This window comes from Schistocerca americana, chromosome 8, assembly GCF_021461395.2.
Source record: "Schistocerca americana isolate TAMUIC-IGC-003095 chromosome 8, iqSchAmer2.1, whole genome shotgun sequence".
Taxonomy (NCBI): domain Eukaryota; kingdom Metazoa; phylum Arthropoda; class Insecta; order Orthoptera; family Acrididae; genus Schistocerca; species Schistocerca americana.
In genome coordinates, this window is record NC_060126.1 from 209,065,359 (window position 1) to 209,085,228 (window position 19,870).

General features: G+C 42.5%; 1 protein-coding gene across 1 annotated transcript in view; it reads right to left on the reverse strand.

Moving 5' to 3' along the window:
• Window positions 1-789: 789 nt before the first annotated feature.
• The window catches only part of LOC124544640 (vanin-like protein 3), a 151,502-nt gene continuing 132,421 nt past the window's right edge, over window positions 790-19,870 (reverse strand). Inside the window, exons 7-9 of the mRNA XM_047123251.1 lie at window positions 15,538-15,728; window positions 10,062-10,406; window positions 790-4,827 (exon numbers count right to left, since the gene is read on the reverse strand). Coding sequence (XP_046979207.1) covers window positions 4,495-4,827; window positions 10,062-10,406; window positions 15,538-15,728 — 869 coding nt within the window. The 3' untranslated portion in view covers window positions 790-4,494. The remainder of the gene's footprint in view (window positions 4,828-10,061; window positions 10,407-15,537; window positions 15,729-19,870) is intronic.

Sequence of the window (19,870 nt, forward strand, 5' to 3'; positions counted from 1 at the left end):
GATGTAACTGACTCAACAATGAGTTAGTTAACTCTGTGATACCAAAACCAATGGAATTATTCAATACCTGTGCATGTGTGAGGAAAAGCGGTTATTTTCCTGGAATAAAGCTGTGATATTATATTCTCTAGTGTTTATTGCTAGGTAGTTGGTATGTATGGATACATACAATAGTTTTATTGATTTTGTTTGTGATTAAGAGAGAATATTTTTTGCAATGAATATATCAAAATAATGTAATACTAACAGTGTAGTTCATTGTTTAATGCTATTTATTTTGGTATATCTTGTGTATAAAATGGTTTTGTTTAACAAAACCAAACAGTGCACAAAAAAAAATCATTAAATAATTACTGAATATATGTGGACAAGTCATTGAGTCTGTTATTAGCTAAGAAAAATCAATGTGAAATCAAAATTTGTGTAAATGTGAAAAAGACCAATTGCAGCAGAAATTTATAGAAAAAAACATTTTTGTAATAATGTGAAATTATGACAAACCACAGCCTTGTTCTTCTCCCACATGTCATGGTCAAGCAATGGGACAAACACCCTTTTTATGGTTTTGCAACATCTTGTCCATAGCCACTTTGGTGCTATACCATGGGCTCTATAGCTTGTTCATCTGATGTCAACAAATTGAACAACTGCATTGTAAAGCCATGATGGACACACACACACACACACACACACACACACACACACACACACACACACACACACACACACACACACGCACACACACATACACACACACACACACACACACACGAGTATATAAACACAAAATTTTCAGTTTTTATGCCTTTTATTTCAACAAACAACTGTCATACAGCAATAGTTGGTTGCAGTTACAGAGAAGAAGCTCAACAAAATACTGATTAACAACTTAAAAGAAGAATGTTACAAGTCTTTTGCTGTTGTAAATGAATGATAACAAAGCAAAAGTAATGCATTTTCTTAGGTGTCTTTATGGCTTATCTACTTGTTTTAGAGTACAGTAGTTTTGACTACTAATGGAAATGCAAAATGTAACTGTACCACATTGAGATGGTTTTGTCTGAGAGTATTTTTAGGTAGGCCAGGTAGGCCATTGAATAAAAGATGACTACTGTCTGTCAGATCATCTTGCATATGGTCTACTGTTACATAGACAGATGTCACTTTAGATTCTTCTTCATCGGATATTAATTGAAAATAGGCTGTTGTTGCATTGTTCTTTCTATTTAGAATCTGCTTTGTGTTAACAAATTTTATAAATAAGTTCTTACTTTTCTTGATTCAGTCACTAAAAAGAAAAAAAAAAGGTTTTGATTCTGTACTCTCAGTTATTAAAATGTATCAACTACACAATCATTGGGAACTTATCTCCTCTCCCTGTAAAAGTTGGCTAATTTATGTGGTGACATTAGAAACATTTTGGTTCTAGCCATATAATGTTACCATAATTAGGTTTTTTGTGATTCAGATATTTGTTATGGTTCTCAGGGCTTTGTGTAGCATCAGTGAGGCTCACTGAGCCTTGAGACCAAATGGGCTACAACAGTCCAGTATGATAGACAGTACTGTGATGAATCATTTTGCATATGGTTCATATATAAAAAGGTTAGATTTTGCTTGACTTCTCAAACATGAAGTTAATTAATAATCAAGTGATGATTTTGCTGTGCACTATGCTATGAGCTTTTATTTCAATGCAGAAACTTTCATTTCAAGAAAAACTGTCATAGTAAAGCTATTGATCATGTGTAAATGAATAAAAAGTGTTGTTGATAAATCTACATGTTGTTAATGAACAATTGATTGGCTTTCTGTATATTCCCAAACATACTGAAATTTCACATAGAAATCCATTTCTTGTTTGTATGCACAGATATAGCACAAGCTTTGTTTTTCAAAAAAGGATACTTTTATCATTTTTGATCATCTGATTACTACAATTTCCTCTTGATGTTTAAAGATTTTTAAAGCAAATAACAATATACTTGTTTATGTTTTAGTCACTGTTGTAAGATGAAACTTCTAGAATTACAACACAGAAATGGTGTTACTCAGTTTTAGCAAATCACAAATTCTTATTAACACTCTGACACATTACATATGTAACAGTATTTCTGATGCTAGAAGCAAGTATGTCAGAACAAATAAAAAATAATCAGGAACAATTTGTTATAAATAATTGACCCTTAAGTAATGATATGAGAATGAGTGAGAAATGGATGAGATAAACGGAAATATTTCATTGACAGATATAAAGAATGAATAATTTAAATATTCGTTGTGAAGACAATGAATATAACCTATTTAGAGTATGATGGTCATCAAGGTAATGATGATTTAATTGGGTGATAATAACATACGTATTTAGGCAGTTAAAGAGATGCTATTAGAGTTCAAGGATGTGGGGTAGAAGGTGAAACACAAAAATTTTGATTGTTAGAGCTCCATATCTTCTTTTGGAAGGATATGGAGAGACAACTATTTCCTTTCCAATCTGCAGTATTTTTGAAACAAAGGAAGGGCTTTGGTTGTTTTCAGGCAGTACCCCATATTTATTGGTTGGTTTAGTTTGAATGTGTAGAAAGACACCAGTGAAGAATGGTCATTCATTGTCTTATTAAAATCTCTGTGACTTTCCTTGCTGGTAGAACACAATATGTAATCCTAAATAGATTATCAATGTAGGACCTGCATCAGAGACACCTGCAGATTTATGAATGAATCTGTAACTTTTCTTGAATAATTATAATCCCATACCGTTTAGTTATGAATGAAGAGCAGAACTGCTTGCATACACAGCACAAAAATAAAACAGTCAGTACATCTTACCATGCCGTTTCAAAATGATGCAACAAGGGGAACCAAATGGGATGTTGTAGTTTGGAAAAATGATGTTAGATTCCAATTGACTGGAAGATTTGGAAGTAAATGTATGTTTACAAAAACCTTGTTTACAAGACAACTGTGCTCCCATCCCTACATTTCTGTATTGCATTTCTTCTTAGCCAGAATGAATGAAAGGTCATCTACAACACATTCCTGCACAGTCTGTGATGACTTTGATGTTGGTGGGATGTAAAATCCTAAACTTTCTTCCTTCTTTCACATTCTTACAATCAGTTCTCACGTATTGCTCGTTTTGGGTAGGATTTAACATCCAGTTAAAATGAGGAAAGAGACTAAGAAGCTCAAATAAGAGCTACATAATTTCCCGGCATGGTAATAGGTTAGGATGAGATTTTGATTTAGAGTATTTGATTAGAATACAGTCCATATCATTACTTGTTTACTTTGTTTTGATTTGGATTAGTCATCATCTGGCATCTGTCTTATTATTTGAGCCAACACTACAATGGGTGGCAAATTGGACTGTACTTGACACAAGGTTTACTGGAGTAATCACTTGCCAGCGGCTCATGATGACCAACCTGAGTTGGAACTGGTAACAGGAAATACTGTAGTGATTATGACCATATAATAATAGTATCTATTACTGTTATTCACTGTTGTTTCCACTAAACAGTGTATCTACAGTTATTGTTTCACAGATGTGTTGCACAACTCTGATTTTGATTTGGACAAAGTTCAGGTGGTGAAACTACAAGAAAGACAATTAGACAGGCTAGCGTTGGAAGTTTGTCACTGTCTCATCACTGAATATTCTGAGAACATGATCACTGCCATCCAACCAATGCCCTCACATACAGAGATAAGGCCCTAGGTCACAGTAGATATAATTAGGGAAGCGGGGCTATATAAGAGAGGAATACAAGAAAAGGTTTTGCGCTGTATCTGCAGATGTGGCAGAGAGAGTGGCAAATTATAGTTGTTTGTGGAATTCTCCACAACCTATTGTATGATGAAAACAACAGTTTAAATGTGAAAAGTATCCACATCTTGAGATTCAGAGATAGATGAAGAATTTTGTGGGTTGCGTCTCAAGTTGTGAAGTCACTATTGCTGCATCTCATTCAGTTCAAGAACAAATACTTCTGTATGGTGTAACAATGAACAGTTATACTTTTCTGGGCTCATCGAAAAGTTTTCCAACTAACTTGAAGTCTGCAGATGTGATTAGTCTTGAACAATCAGCTGAAGGAAATATTCAAATGATAGCCAAGTAGTGTACTTAGTTTTATGGTCACATGTTAGCAGAATATTCGACAATACTTATGAGTAGGGAAGGTTGTGCAAGAGCAATGCATTCATGGAAGTTGAAGTTTTATTTGAATCTCGTTGATATGATTTTCTTATTATAATTCAATAACAGCTTTCGACATAGGACATAGTAAACTAATAGTGATCTCTGAATCCATAATTGACAGGGAGAGGAGTAATTACTAATGAAATGAGCAAGCAAGAGAGCTCACAAACTGTGGGCAAACATGTGGCATCCACAGATGAAATTCTTGAATGTGTTCAGGACTAAGTGGACAGAGCACATGTGGCTGCAGAACAACTGTGAAAGAGCCAGATGTTTCAGGGTGGCCTCTTTCATGCAGCTGTGGCAGATGCTCCCACTGGCTGGTCACCATCTAGTGTGGTGTCTCGGGCCCACAATGCCAGCACCAGCAGGTCTGTTACTGGAGACTCGATCTGGACAGAGGCACCATGCCAGTCAGCATTGTAGCGCAGCTTATCTGCGGCCACTGGCAGCAGCTCACCCGTGAGGCTGATGGGCAGATGGAATGTTGTTGAGGCTGTCAGGTTAGCCGCCACGATAGCTCGATGCAGTGTGGCTGTCGCTGCTGACAGTGATGTGTTCCACAAGCCGCACATCTCACCGCCTGCATCAGTCTCACCCCCACAAGCCATGATTCCACATACCTGCAAACAGTCACATTTAATGTAGCCTCTGCACAGAAATTCATTCATGTTCTGAGTACTGGGCAAACCCATCCTTCTGTTCTGAGGGCTGGGCTATCTCAGTTTGCTATCGCCCACTAACCTGTGCACTTCATCCATTGTGAACAAGACACCATAGGAATGGAGTCACATGCATGATGACTACCCAGCATTCTTTCTCAAATAATGTTAAATAAACTATTCAGTAAAACAATTTGATTCTTTCACTTTCTGTATCATTATTCATCAGCTTCATGGTGAACTCCCATCATTCCCTTAATGGTCATAATTAATGTGATACTTTGAACTTAAGTAACCCCCCCCCCCCCCTCCCCAAATTAGAATTTGTTTACAATGTAAAACATAAGTTACTATGAGTTTACTTTTGGTACATGTTAGGTCATACATTGCTGCATACAAAATACAACCAACATATTGGAGTTTTCTTTAAACTTGGGAGGAGATCTATATCTATTCCAGTATTGAGAAAATGGTTTGTATGCAATGCACTCACTTCCATTTGTACATACATATAATAGAGTGAATGTGAAATCTTCACAACATCTCTTGTGTCTCATAAATGATTCAAGATATCTAAATGAGTTTTTAGCGAATGTTAGCACACAAAAGGGAGACTATTTTGCCATGTGGTTAACATGCAAAACTTTCTTCCATAGTACAGTATGTGAGTAACTAAAATAATGTAATTATTTTAAGGGCCATAGATAGCTGGAAAATGAAAATCAGTATGGGTATGCAACAACATAATTGAAGAAATTATACATTTATTGGTGTACTGAATGTGAGCTTTTAATAAGCTATTGACCTGACTTGTCTGAGGTTATTTGTTTAATAATAATCTGTTACATTATTCTGCCACAATTGCAACTGCATTAACATGTTAGTGAATTGAAACGGTGTAAACACTGCAATATGAGCTAATTTTAACATGGCATCAAGATAAATGTAGATAGTACGCAAAACCAATTGTTGTAATGTGGTACATGTACATCTACATCTATAGTCTGCAAAGCACCATGGCAGAGGGTATGTCCCGTTGTAGCAGTTGTTAGGGTCTCTCCATGTATGGAGCATCAGAAGAATGGTTGTTTAAATGTCTCTGTGTGTGTGGTAATTATTGTAATCTTGTCCCCACGATCCTTGTGTGATCAATATGTAGGAGGTTTTAGTATATTCCTAGAGTCATCATTTACAACCAGTTCTTGAAACTTGGTTTGTAGGCTTTCTTGGCATAGTTTATGTCTATCTTCAAAAGTATGGCAATTCAGTTTCATAAGCATCTGCAATGGAAACAAATATGGGCTACCAAAAGCAGTTATATTACAGATGTGGAAAAATCAAGACATTTCAAAAGGAACTATCATCAGTCAGGAACAAGAAGGAGCTCATGGACATGTGGCAAACATTTTCAAGAAGGCTGTCATGGCAGTTGGCAACATGGGCAAACCAAACAGCATAGCAGCAGTAAAAACAAATTTTCATGCGCTTTAGGTACAAATCACGATGGCATATAATAATGTTGAGTTACAATGTAAAGGTTAACTGGTTGTTAGACATTGGTTGCATAGAGTATGTTGTTAATAATGATGATTATCTTTCTGAGAGCATATATTTAAAAGATGCTGTGAATGTAAAAATTGTGGATGGTAAAGTTCTACAAGCTAGAAAAATAGGAAATATAATTAGTTTTTTTTTTCAGTTTATAATGACATGCTTTCACTTGAAATGAAAAATGTATTTTATGTCAAAGACACAGACAGAAATTCAAATAGCAATGCTGAAGTGACTGAAAAACATAAAAATGCACCTGTAGGCTATCTCTCAAAAGTATTTGATTAGGACAGTAACTTACTTGTGATTTCTTTGGAAGAAGATAGGCTGTGCAAAATGACAAGAAGAATTTATAAAAAAAGAGATTAATGTAAATAGTATGAATAATAGGGATAGTATGTCAGTAAAGGAGAAAGGGCACTGTACACTTGTACATGTAAATTTTAATGATTCAAATATGCTGTGTAAACATGAGTTAGCAGATGGATTACCAAAATTTTAGAATTAACTTTTATGAAGTGTGAAGTTTGAAGTGAAGATGAAATGCACAATTTACCTTTTGAAAACAACAGAAGCAAGCCAAAAGAAACATTATAGATTCCTGATACTGATTTGAGGGGGCATCACTCAACTCATGGTTTGCATAGGGTAAAATACTTTCCACTTTTATTGATATTTGTAGTAAAGCAGCTAGAGTCTACATTATCAAATCAAAAAATCAAATTTATGACTGTTTTGTGGAATATGAAAAACTAACTGGATAAATTGTTAAGATATTAAGATCTGACAACAGCAAGGTATATTTAAATCCTGATGTTTATCAATGTAAAGATAGAATTAAATGCAAGCCCTCCTTATGCAAATGAATGAAAAGGTACAGCTTGTAAAGTAACAGAACGGGATCACAGACAATTTAGAGTGCTATCATAGTAACAGATACTAATTCCCAATGTATATGCAAGCTTATAAATCATAATGAACACACGTTGTAATGATATTAATTGACTGAATTAATGAAACTGAGGTTTCTGGATCTAAGCTAGTTCTGCAAGGGTCGCAGGAGAGCTTCTGTAAAGTTTGGAAGGTAGGAGATGAGGTACTGGCAGAAGTAAAGCTGTGAGGACGGGGCGTGAGTCGTGCTTGGGCAGCTCAGTTGGTAGAGCACTTGCCTGTCAAAGGCAAAGGTCCCGAGTTCGAATCTCGGTCCAGCACACAGTTTCAATCTGCCAGGAAGTTTCATATCAGTGCACACTCCACTGTAGAGTGAAAATTTCATTCTAGAAACATCCCCCAGGCTGTGGCTAAGCCATGTTTCCGCAATATCCTTTCTTTCAGGAGTGCTAGTTCTGCAAGGTTCGCAGGAGAGCTTCTGTAAAGTTTGGAAGGTAGGAGATGAGGTACTGGCAGAACTAAAGCTGTGAGGGCAGGGCGTGAGTCGTGCCTGGGTAGCTCAGTTGGTAGAGCACTTGCCCGCGGAAGGCAAAGGTCCCGAGTTTGAGTCTCGGTCCGGCATGCAGTTTTAATCTGCCAGGAAGTTTCATATCAGTGCACACTCCGCTGTAGAGTGAAAATTTCATTCTTTTATGAATTTATTTGCAAAAGAATAGATAGTGGAAATTAAAGTGTCTTGTGGTGCCTCTCCTGCTGCAGGCCGGCCCTTTGATGTCCTGCCCCCCCAGTTTCATGATAAGCTCCAAGACAGACTGTTTCGCATTCGGTTGCATGCCATCACATCCCACCAGTTCTCATCACCCCACGACACCGATATGATCCTATATGCATTCGTTACGAGTGGATGCCTAATTGAACGTCGTGCACGGTTTGTAACTCCCAAGTAGTTCTCCTCGGTCTTGTTAGTGCGAACCTTGGTGAACGCTGTGGAGCACCATTTTTCATTTAGTGTTGGTGTTGACATTTAATGGTTTGTTTTGAACATTTCTGGAATGTCGACGATGTCCACCTTGTGAAATGTAATGCATATATCCCACAAAGGTTGATCTCTGCACCTCCTGGACGCTCGTTTTCGGTCGCACTTCTGATGCTTGTGGTAAGTCATTAGCAGGTAATATTTTTCTTGTCATAATTGTTACCACAACACTTTCAAATGAACTCGTCAAACGGGGTGATTTCGGACGGTTTTGTCGTTATTTTGATTGTAACTTTCGTATATATTGTTAGATTAAATTGATTTTTATGGAAGTGGTAGGGTATATGTGTAACGGATAAAATATCCCAGAACCAGAGAGTGTATGTGTAGGTATATTTATCTGAGGCAGTTAAATAAAGTGTCCGGACACATGTGTTTTTTTAAATCTCTGTCCGAAGTTACAGTATATAGAGGGGGAATTCGGACAGTTACTGCTTTTTTTAAAAATTCTACATGCTTTTTATTTGATTTTGGTGACATTTTACACATTTTAAGGGAGCTCTTTGTCACGAAAAAGTGATATGGAATGAATTTTATATATTACATATAAGTTTTTATTTTGCAAGAATTTAAATAAATAGTCTCTTTGTTCATTTCTGCACGAGCTCATTTAATATTTTCGCTTAAGCTAATGCAAAGATCTTCTGACTGTCGTTTGAAGAATAAATGCACCCACTCTTCTCCTGCAAGATATTACTAAAGTTCTTCTTTTTTCGGATAGATTTATCAAGGTAGCCTTTAACTAAATATCTAATATCCAATTTAGTAAAGGGAAATCCCCAATGTGCAGCCCTCAAGATACCTTGCTTCAACATTTCTTATCCTTCTTTATTAAGCACTGGCTGTCCTCCCATCATTCTTTTTTTTTTTTTTTTTTTTTTGGGGGGGGGGGGGGGGATGTGCTTCCTGCACAAGTTCCGGGTCATAATTACACCGTACTGTAGCTCCTCTCCTGCTCTTGGCATTGTCCGAAATCACTCCACACAGTACACAGTTTTACAAAAACCGTCGTTATTTTATAACCTTGCACGAGAAACTCGACAGAAATTGTCTCAATGCTGTTAGCTACTGAGCGCGTCGACAATTGCGGTTACAATAACTTCCCGCTCGGTGCAACAGTTCAAAAGTTTCCACTTTACGACAATGCATGGATTTTTAACACTGAGACTGTTCGTCAATTATTCACCTAGGGAAACAACCGACGCAAAATAGAAGTTGTGGATAGCGATAAATGCAATCTTGCGCTTTGACGCACGGACGTTAAAATAAGCAACTCTTTGTTTTTTGTGCAGTGGCAAAGAGCAAATCAGCCATACTGTCCGAATTCGCCCCGGTGTCCAAAATCACTCCGTCTGACGGAACCGTACTAAAGATTGAAATAGTGACCTCGCATTCACGGGGTTCTTTCAAAATGTTCAAATGTGTGTGTGAAATCTTATGGGACTTAACTGCTAAGGTCATCAGTCCCTAAGGTTACACACTACTTAACCTAAATTATCCGAATGACAAACACACACACGCATGCCCGAGGGAGGACTCGAACCTCCGCCGGGACCAGCCGCGCACAGTCCACGACTGCAGCGCCCGAGACCGCTCGGCTAATCCCGCGCGGCAGGGGGTTCTTTGTAAATCACATCGCTGAGAGTGCGCGTTGCAGAAAGGCAACAGTAGAAGTGTGGAGGAGCGGGCCAGGTTGGCGGGCAGCGCGCACGCTCACCTTGATGCCGGCGGTCTTGACTCCGCCGAAGTTGCGCACGCCGCTGAAGATGCCGGCCATGTAGCGGTAGGGGAGGAGGGAGCTAGGGGGCGGCGTCGACAGGTCGATCTCGGCGTCGACGTCGCAGCAGAAGGTGGCGGCGCCCACGGACGCGTCGCCCGCGTGGCAGATGCGCACGGCGTGCTTGGCGCCGGGCAGCAGCTCGACGGCGTGGTACGGCGCCAGGTAGTCCTGGTACAGCAGCAGGTCGCCCGCCTCGCTGCTCTTCACGTGGATGTGCGACGCACGCACCGGCAGCGGCGCTGGCGGCGCAGCCGTCGGTCGCGTCTCCAGCGGCGGGGCGCGCTGCAACCGCAACGAGTGTGCTCACGCACTGCCGGAAACTGAGGGAGACATCTCTCTAAACACGTCGCCTACAAAAACAAACACCTTATTTCCCATGTACAGGCAGTTTTGTACACATGCATAGGCTCACTGGACAAAATGTTAGTGGTCCTCTTAGAACGGTACACTGGTCATTTCGGAGAGTCGTGTGACCGTCAGTCACTGACGTTAAACACACTACTGGCCATTAAAACTGCTACACCACCAAGATGACGTGATACAGACGCGAAATTTAACCGACAGGAAGAAGATGCTGTGATATGCAAATGATTAGCTTTTCAGAGCATTCACGCAAGGTCGGCGACACCTAGAACGTCCCGACATGAGGAAAGTTTCCAACCGATTTGTCATACACAAACAGCAGCTGACCAGCGTTGCTTGGTGAAACGTTGTTGTGATGCCTCGTGTAAGGAGGAGAAAGGCGTACCATCACGTTTCCGACTTTGACAAAGGTCGGATTGTAGCCTATCGCGATTGCGGTTTATCGTATCGCGACATTGCTGCTCGCGTTGGTCGAGATCCAATGACTATTAGCAGAATATGGAATCGGTGGGTTCAGGAGGGTAATACGGAACGCCGTGCTGGATCCCAACGGCCTCGTATATACTAGCAGTCGAGATGACAGACATCTTATCCGCATGGCTGTAACGGATCGTGCAGCCACGTCTCGATTCCTGAGTCAACAGATGGGGACGTTTGCAAAACAACAACCATCTGCACGAACAGTTCAAATGGCTCTGAGCACTATGGGACTTAACATCTGAGGTCATCAGTCCCCTAGAACTTAGAACTGCTTAAACCTAACTAACCTAAGAACATCACACACATGCATGCCCGAGGCAGGATTCGAACCTGCGACCATAGCGGTCGCGCGGTTCTAGACTGAACCGCCTAGATCCGCTCGGCCGCAGCGGCCGGCTATACGATCAGTTCGACGACGTTTGCAGCAGCATGGACTATCAGCTGGGAGACCATAGCTGCCGTTACCCTTGGCGCTGCATCACAGACAGGAGCGCCTGTGATGGTGTACTCAACGACGAACCTGGGTGCACGAATGGCATAACGCCTTTTTTTCGGATGAATCCAGGTTTTGTTGACAGCATTATGATGGTCACATCCGTGTTTGGCGACATCGCGGCGAACGCACATTGGAGGCGTGTATTCCTGATCGCCATACTGGCGTTTCACCCGGCGTGATGGTATGGAGTGCCATTGGTTACACGTCTCGGTCACCTCTTTTTCGCATTGACGGAACTCTGAACAGTGGACGTTAAATTTCAGATGTGTTACGACCCGTGGCTCTACCCTTCATTCGAGCCCTGCGAAACCCTACATTTCAGCAGGATAATGCACGACCGCATGTTGCAGGTCCTGTACGGGCCTTTCTGGATACAGAAAATGTTCGACTGCTGCCCTGGCCAACACATTCTCCAGATATTTCACCAACTGAAAACGTCTGGTTAATGGTGGCCGAGCAACTGGCTCGTCACAATACGCCAGTCACTACTCTTGATGAACAGTGGTATCGTGTTGAAGCTGTATGGGCAGCTGTACCTGTACACGCCATCCAAGCTCTGTTTGAATCAATGCCCAGGTGTATCAAGGCCGTTATTACGGCGAGAGGTGGTTGTTGTGGGTACTGATTTCTCAGGATCTATGCACCCAAATTGCGTGAAAATGTAATCACAATTGTAGTATAATATATTTGTCCAATGAATACCCGTTTGTCATCTGCATTTCTTCTTGGTGTAGCAATTTTAATGGCCAGTAGTATACTACTACACGGAAAAAGACAATGAGCTTGGTATCCCATCGTTGTGCGGCGTATCTTGCAGACACGCTTCGGTCTGTAATCTCACTGACTGGAGTAAAAATGTTTTCATTCACGAATCCCGCTTGGAACTGAGTCCCGATGACCAGCGAGGTCGTGTCTAGAGACGCACCAGACACTGGTGGGATACCAACCTCAGTGTCGCCCGCCATAACCAGCCAGGAGCGATGGTGTGGGGTGCCATTTATTTTCATAGCAGATCCCCTTTGGTTGTCATCTGCGGCACTCTTACAGCACAGCGGAATATCGACGATATTCTACTCCTTTTTCGTTGCCCTTCGTGACAAGCGACCCTGGGCTTACATTTCAGCAAGATAATGCCCGCTCCCATACTGCGAGATTTTCTGTTGTCTTCGTGCTTGCCACAAACCCACCTTGGCCAACAGAGCTGCCGGATCTCTCCCCAGTTGAGAACGTCTGCAGCATTATCTGCAGGGTCCTCCAGCTAGCTCGGAACTGTAACAATCTATCGCGCAGTTGGACAGAATTTGGCACGATGCCCCTCTGGAGGATGTCCAACAACTCTATCAATGCCAAGCCCAGTAACTGCTTGTATAGGGGCCAGACGTGCAACGACGCGATATCTACTTTGTCAGTGTGTGTGAAGCTCTTTTTCTTGAATAAATCATCCAGTTTTTTTCTGAAATTGTAATTATTTGTGTGCCTGTCCTGTAAGTATGCAAGGTCAAGAAGTACTCGGCTTAAAACGGATCTAGGACTGGGATGCCGTTTTCGCCCCTGCTACTAAATCTACTGATCGCTGAAGATATAACGGTAATAAAAGAAAGGTTCAAGGGTGTGATTAAAATGTGATACGAGAGACATTCTCAAAGTAAGTTTCGTCATTGTTTTCCTCAACAAAAACTGTTGTGAAATGGTTATTAGTAGCAGGAGTACGGGCACGCACACCTGTAGCCCATCTTCCATTCACGCAACACCACTGACGTGCACGGCTCGACTGGTGCCGTTAGAGGATCATTTGCAAGTTGGAATGGCGCCCTGCGGTCTTCAGCGACGAAAGCAGTTTATCCCTGCATGCGAGTGATGGTCGTTCATGCGTACCATGTAGACCTGGTGAGCACTGTCTCGTAGAGTTGATTCGTCCAAGACCCACTGACCCCACCCAAGGCCTTACGGTCTGGGATGTGATAAGATACAACTCTCGTTCACCTTTGAGGTTTCTGGAGAGGACTCTAACCAGCGCTCGGTACGTGCAGAATGTTGTTAGACCTGTTCTTTTGCTGTTCTTGAAGCAGGAAGGCGATGTGTTGTTCCAACACGATAATGCTCGCCCACACACCTCTCGTGAAAACGTGCTCTGCAAGATCTGCAGCAGCACAATCTCCAGACTTGTCTCCAATCTAGTATGTGGGATGTGGTGGGACGAGAAGTGACTCATGTGACCTGTCGACCAACTCTTACAGAACTATGTGAATGGGTCGAGCAGGCGTGGCGTCATAAGTCCCAGGACAGTATTCGCCATTTATACGGTTGGTCGGATGGTAGGGTGCGGGCCTGCATTGCTATCTGTGGAGGCTACGCCACGTACTAATATGGGTGTTTCAGCTTGGGTCTACATCTACATATGTACTTCGCTAGCCACCTAGCGGTGTGTGGCGGAGGGCACTATTCGCGCCAAAGTCATATCTCGCCCCCTGCGCTCCACTCGTGGATTGCGCGAGGGAAAAACGACCGAACGCCTCAGTACGAGCTCTAATTTTCCTTATCTTTGAATGGTGATCATTGCCTGATTTGAAAGTTGGTGGTGATTATATATGCTCTACATCCTTGGCGAAGATCGGATTTTGGAATTTAGTGAGCAGCCCCTTCCGTTTAGCGGGTCGTCTATCTGCAAGTGTGTCCCACTTCAAACTTTCTATGAGACTTGTAACGCTCTCGCGTTGGCTAAATGTAGCAGTCACGAATATTGCCGCTCTTCTTTCGACCTTCTCAATCTCTTGAATCAGACCCAACTGGTATGACGAACAATACTCTAAGAGTGGACGAACTAAGGTATTGTAAGCAATTTCCTTTGCTGAAGTATTGCATCGCTTCAAGATTCTACCAATAAACCGCAATCTAGGGTTCGCCTTACCCGTTACTTGTGTAATCTGATCGTTCCATTCGAATCACATCGTATAGTCAGACACAGGTACTTATCGGATGTTATCGCTTCCAAAGACTGGGCATTTATTTTGTACTCGTACATTACTGGGGATTTTCTCTTTGTCAATACCTGGTACCTCAGAACAACTTGCGCTATTGGTCTGTAAATACAGGGCGAGTCAAAAGTCCTTGGATACCTTCATAAGTTGGAAGATTAAAGGGAAAATTGAAATGTGATGATGGGAACATAGGTTTGATGTGGGGCCGCAATTTTTTTGAATGAATGTCATTCATGCCCGCTATCTTGAAATCCGCCATTTTGGATTCAAGCCGCTACGGTCGCAGGTTCTAATCCTGCCTCGGGCATGGATGTTTGTGATGTCCTTAGGTTAGTTAGGTTTAACTAGTTCTAAGTTCTAGGGGACTAATGACCTCAGCAGTTGAGTCCCATAGTGCTCAGAGCCATTTGAACCATTTTTTTTTGGATTCAAGTCATTTAAAAAAAAATGGAAATAAGGGTGTATGACACATCAAATAACACTCGCTTGAGCTCTGGAATTTAGTGGTGTAATTTGTTTTTGTTTATCTTGTACAATTTAGAGGTTATTAATGTTCAAACTTGGGAAATTACTTTCATTCCATTTTAGATCACTAGAACAAAGAGAGACATGAGTCAGTATCAATAGCTTCTAAACTGTACAAGATAGACAAAAACAAATTACACCACTCAATGCCAGAGCTCAAGCGGGTGTTATCTGATGTGCCATACACCCCCCTTCCCATTAAAAAAAAAAAAGACTTGAATCGAAAATGGCGGATTTCAAGATGGCGGCCATGAATGACATTCACACTAAAAGTTGCGGCCCCGCGGCAAACCTATGTTCCCATCATCACATTTCTAATTTCCCTTTAATCTTCCAAGTTATGAAGGTGTCCAAGGACTTTTGACTCGCCCTGTATAATCATTTCATGTACTCCATATGCACTGTCGCAACAATGAACTGGAAACCTTTAAAAGGGAGTACTAATTTTTTTCCGGCAGTGGGGAAGACTTACATACACGCTCACACAAGAACAATTCATACACTCGTGGCCACTGTTTCTGGTGGCAGAGGCCAGTGTTAGTAGAGAGGAGCGGGTGAGCAGGCGACTCACGGTGATGGGGACGGGCGCGATGAGCAGCTGGCCGGCGCCCACGTTGTCCGCGGTGGGCAGCGCCGCGACAAGGGGGCGCCCGCCTGCCTGGTAGACGCCGCTGCCAGCGTTGCCGGCGCGCGGCCGGTGCAGCCCCGACGCCAGCACAGAGACGCGTCGCGCCGCCGACCACCCGGCCTGCACCGACGTCGCTGCAACAACGGACGCACTACATTAGCCGAAGCTTGGGGCGCCGAGTTGAGAGGGGCTCCATAGGTGTCACAACTGTTTCTACAGGGTGTTCGGAAATTCCAATTACAAGCTTCTACGAGTTGCAGACGGGAGTGGGTATATAACACACTGCTGGCCATTAAAATTGTTACGCCACGAAGATGACGTGCTACAGGCGATAACTTTAACCGACAGGAAGAAGATGCCGTGATATGCAAATGATTAGCTTTTCAGAGCATTCACACAAGGTTGGCGCCGGTGGCGACACCTACAACATGCTGACATGAGGAAAGTTTCCAACCGATTTCTCATACACAAACAGCAGCTCACCGGCGTTGCCTGGCGAAACGTTGTTGTGATGCCTCGTGTAAGGAGGAGAAAGGCGTACCATCACGTTTCCGACTTTGATAAAGGTCGGATTGTAGCCTATCGCGATTGCGGTTTATTGTATCGTGACATTGCTGCTCGCGTTGGTCGAGATCCAATAACTGTTAGCACAATATGGAGTCGGTGGGTTCGGGAGGTTATACGAAACGCCGTGCTGGATCCCAACGGCTTCGTATCACTAGCAGTCCAGATAACAGGCATCTTATCCGCATGGCTGCAACGGATCGTGCGGCCACGTCTCGATCCCTGAGTCAACAGATGGGGACGTTTGCAAGACAACAACCATCTGCACGAACAATTCGACGACGTTTGCAGCAGCACGGACTATCAGCTCGGAGACCGTGGCTGCGGTTACCCTTGACGCTGCGTCACAGACAGGAGCGCCTTCGATGATATATTCAACGACGAACCTGGGTGCACGAATGGCATAGCGACATTTTTTCGGATGAATCCAGGTTCTGTTTACAGCATTATGATGCTCGCATCCGTGTTTTGCGACATCGCGGGGAACGCATACTGGAAGTGTGTATTCGTCATCGCCATACTGGCGTATCACTCGGCGTGATGGTATGGGGTGCCTTTAGTTACACGTGTCGGTCACGTCTTGTTCGCATTGGCGGCACTTTGAACAGTCGACGCTATATTTCAGACGTGTTACGACCCGTGGCTCTACCCTTCATTCCATCCCTGCGAAACCCTACATTTCAGCAGGATAATGCACGACCGCATGTTGCAGGTCCTGTACGGGCCTTTCTGGATACAGAAAATGTTCGACTGCTGCCCTGGCCAGCACATTCTCCACATCTCTGACCAATTGAAAACGTCTGGTCAATGGTGGCCGAGCAACTGGCTCGTCACAATACGCCAGTCACTACTCTTGATGAACTGTGGTATCGTGTTGAAGCTGCATGGGCAGCTGTACCTGTACACGCCATCCAAGCTCTGTTGACTCAATACCTAGGTGTATCAAGGCCGTTGTTACGGCGAGAGGTGGTTGTTGTGGGTACTGATTTCTCAGGATCTATGCACCCAAATTTCGTGAAAATGTAATCACAATTGTAGTATAATATATTTGTCCAATGAATACCCGTTTGTCATCTGCATTTCTTCTTGGTGTAGCAATTATAATGGCCAGTAGTGTATTTTGAACAGTAACTCGTATCCGCAAATATACCGTTTCTGTGCGACAGCCGTCTGGAAACATGTTTGCCAGGTAGGTATGCAACAGGGTAGTCACGATCGGGATGGTTACGTCTGATCCGCTGATTCACGTCTACTCCACCACTCTGACTTGGTCAGAGCCTCATTCACCTGTATACAAGTGTCAAAGCAACATGGCTGAGTACTCGTTTGTAGAATACATTGGCATGATCCTTCTGTTTGGCGATGATCGTGGTAACGGAAGAGCTGCTTGTTGCCTTTATCGAGATCATTCCCCTCAATCTGCGACTCGATCGCATACACTTTTCGCCAAAATTAAGCAACGGCTTTGAGAAAGAGTAGCTTCACCGTTATCAGGCGTGGCTGTGGTTCTCCCAGGAACTCCCACATACCCGAATTGCAAGAGGCCGCACTGCGTCATGTTGAAGAGAACCCGTCAGTGAGTATACGAGAAATTTCTTTGGCTACCAATGAATGGAATTAATACAACCTATGTACTGGGTCACGCCCAATCAATTACTCGTAAAAGTAGCCGCATTACCGGTATGTTTTCAAATGGTTGTACCAGAGAAACAGTACGTTTCCGGCTATACGTCTCAAATCAAAATATTATGTATTCACTCCACTCTATAAGTACTAGACGTTTGTAACAGGAGTTTCCAAACATCCTGTATACAGGAAGTATCACCATTAGTATGTTCTGTGCAGGGTAAGGTGGCCTTTTGAGCAGTGAGGAATTTTCGTTCGAAGCGCTGGACCAGTTCATTCGTTTGTTCGGAAGGGGAGGTCGACTTTGTTGGCCCACTTTCGGCTGGTTGGCGAAGCACTGCAACCTTTCTCAAACGATTTGACAGAGACTATTCGGTAAAAACAAAAATCATTTTTTCATTACCTCTAGCTTTATACGCCAACTCCATGATGAGATGTCTATCAGTTTCTTAACTGTCATAGTTACTGTGATAGTTGCATTTAAGTAAGACACTGCACGAAATTAGAAAAAGTATGCATGAAAAATAGGGGTCGCCATCATTTTGCGTCTGGTGCATATTACATCATATGTTGCTGTGTATGAAATTGATCTAAGATATTGAATTTTTCTCTATACTTGAGTGGAGGTCTCTATCTGTCAACAGTCTTGAGAAAATTGATTTTATGTACCACAGTCATTTGTGACGGTGTGCGCCAGTGATGAAGCCAAAAGGAAATATCCGTAACAATCCTCATAAATCGCGAACGGTTTGAAATATCGAAACGACATTTTGGCAAATGACAGCACGCAAAGAAGAGAGTATTTTGTCATATGGCATTATCTGCAGCGTTATTCCATTAACTGCAGACTTTTTCGATGAAACAATATAATTTTCAAGGGCTATCGATAGCTGTGAAACGAGAATTGCTAGGGTTTTGGAACAACGTAAGTGAAGACATTACATGTTTGTTTTCGTACCGAGGATGTGCTTTCTCATAAGCTGCTGACCTTACTTGTCCTCAGTTACTCAGTTTATAAATTCAATAAACCACTGTTTCAGTATTCTGTCGCTGTTGCATCTGGCCAACATCCTAGTGGAGTGACATTGTGTAAACTTTGCTATGTTTGGTGAAAGGACATGACAACAAGGGAAATGTAGGTTTTACTCAAAATTCTCCACTTCTGACGCTTCTCTGAAAATTACAAATGGCTAACAAATTAGGCGAAAATAAATCGTAGCTTTTGTTGTATTTTCAGGGGAATTACTTTTAGATACTAACCAAAACAGAAGTGATAGTAGAGCTTTTTGGATGGTAACTGGGCAAGTACAGGTGTGTAGGGGCTTCACTTAATATATATATATATATATATATATATATATATATATATATATATATATATAAAGGATGAGCGTTGTCTTCAGTTTAGAACGCTACTTCCCGTCCAGCACTCGCCATTTCTCCTACAATGCCTTGACGGTCCACCTGCAATGTCCACCACTACTGCTCTCTGCAAGGTTGGGGGGACGGCACATCTACCGGTCACATTATTCTGCGTGGACACAAGCAGCTGCTTGCGGCGGCCAAGCTGTGAGGGGTATCAGGAGCGCTCAGCAGCAAGATCGGTAGTGAAAACTGGCAGAGGTCAAAGTAGATGAAGGAATAGGAGGCGAGGCACCAAATGATTGCCAGTTAGACGCCACTAGACCACATAATGGATGCGTCATATATGCATACCAGTATGTACAGGAGTCTGAAACTAGAATAATTTGTGGCACTACTGGAGTTTACTGACTCCAAATTTTACTGCTAGTGGATAAAAAGATGATGTATCCTGTAGTGACAGGAGGCTGCCGCAATCGGACTGAGGGAGGAGGAGCTAGGGAATTTGTCTAGTCCAGTGGAGAGCTGGTGGGCAAGAGAGCGAGCCTGTGGTACAAGTTAGCTCTAGAATGAGATTTTCACTCTACAGCAGAGTGTGCGCTGATATGAAACTTCCTGGTAGATCAAAACTGTGAGCCGGACCGAGACTCGAACTCGGGACCTTTGCCTTCTCCGGTAATTAATCTAGGAAAGTAGGATTGCAGTCGGGCTCGAAATACTTGAA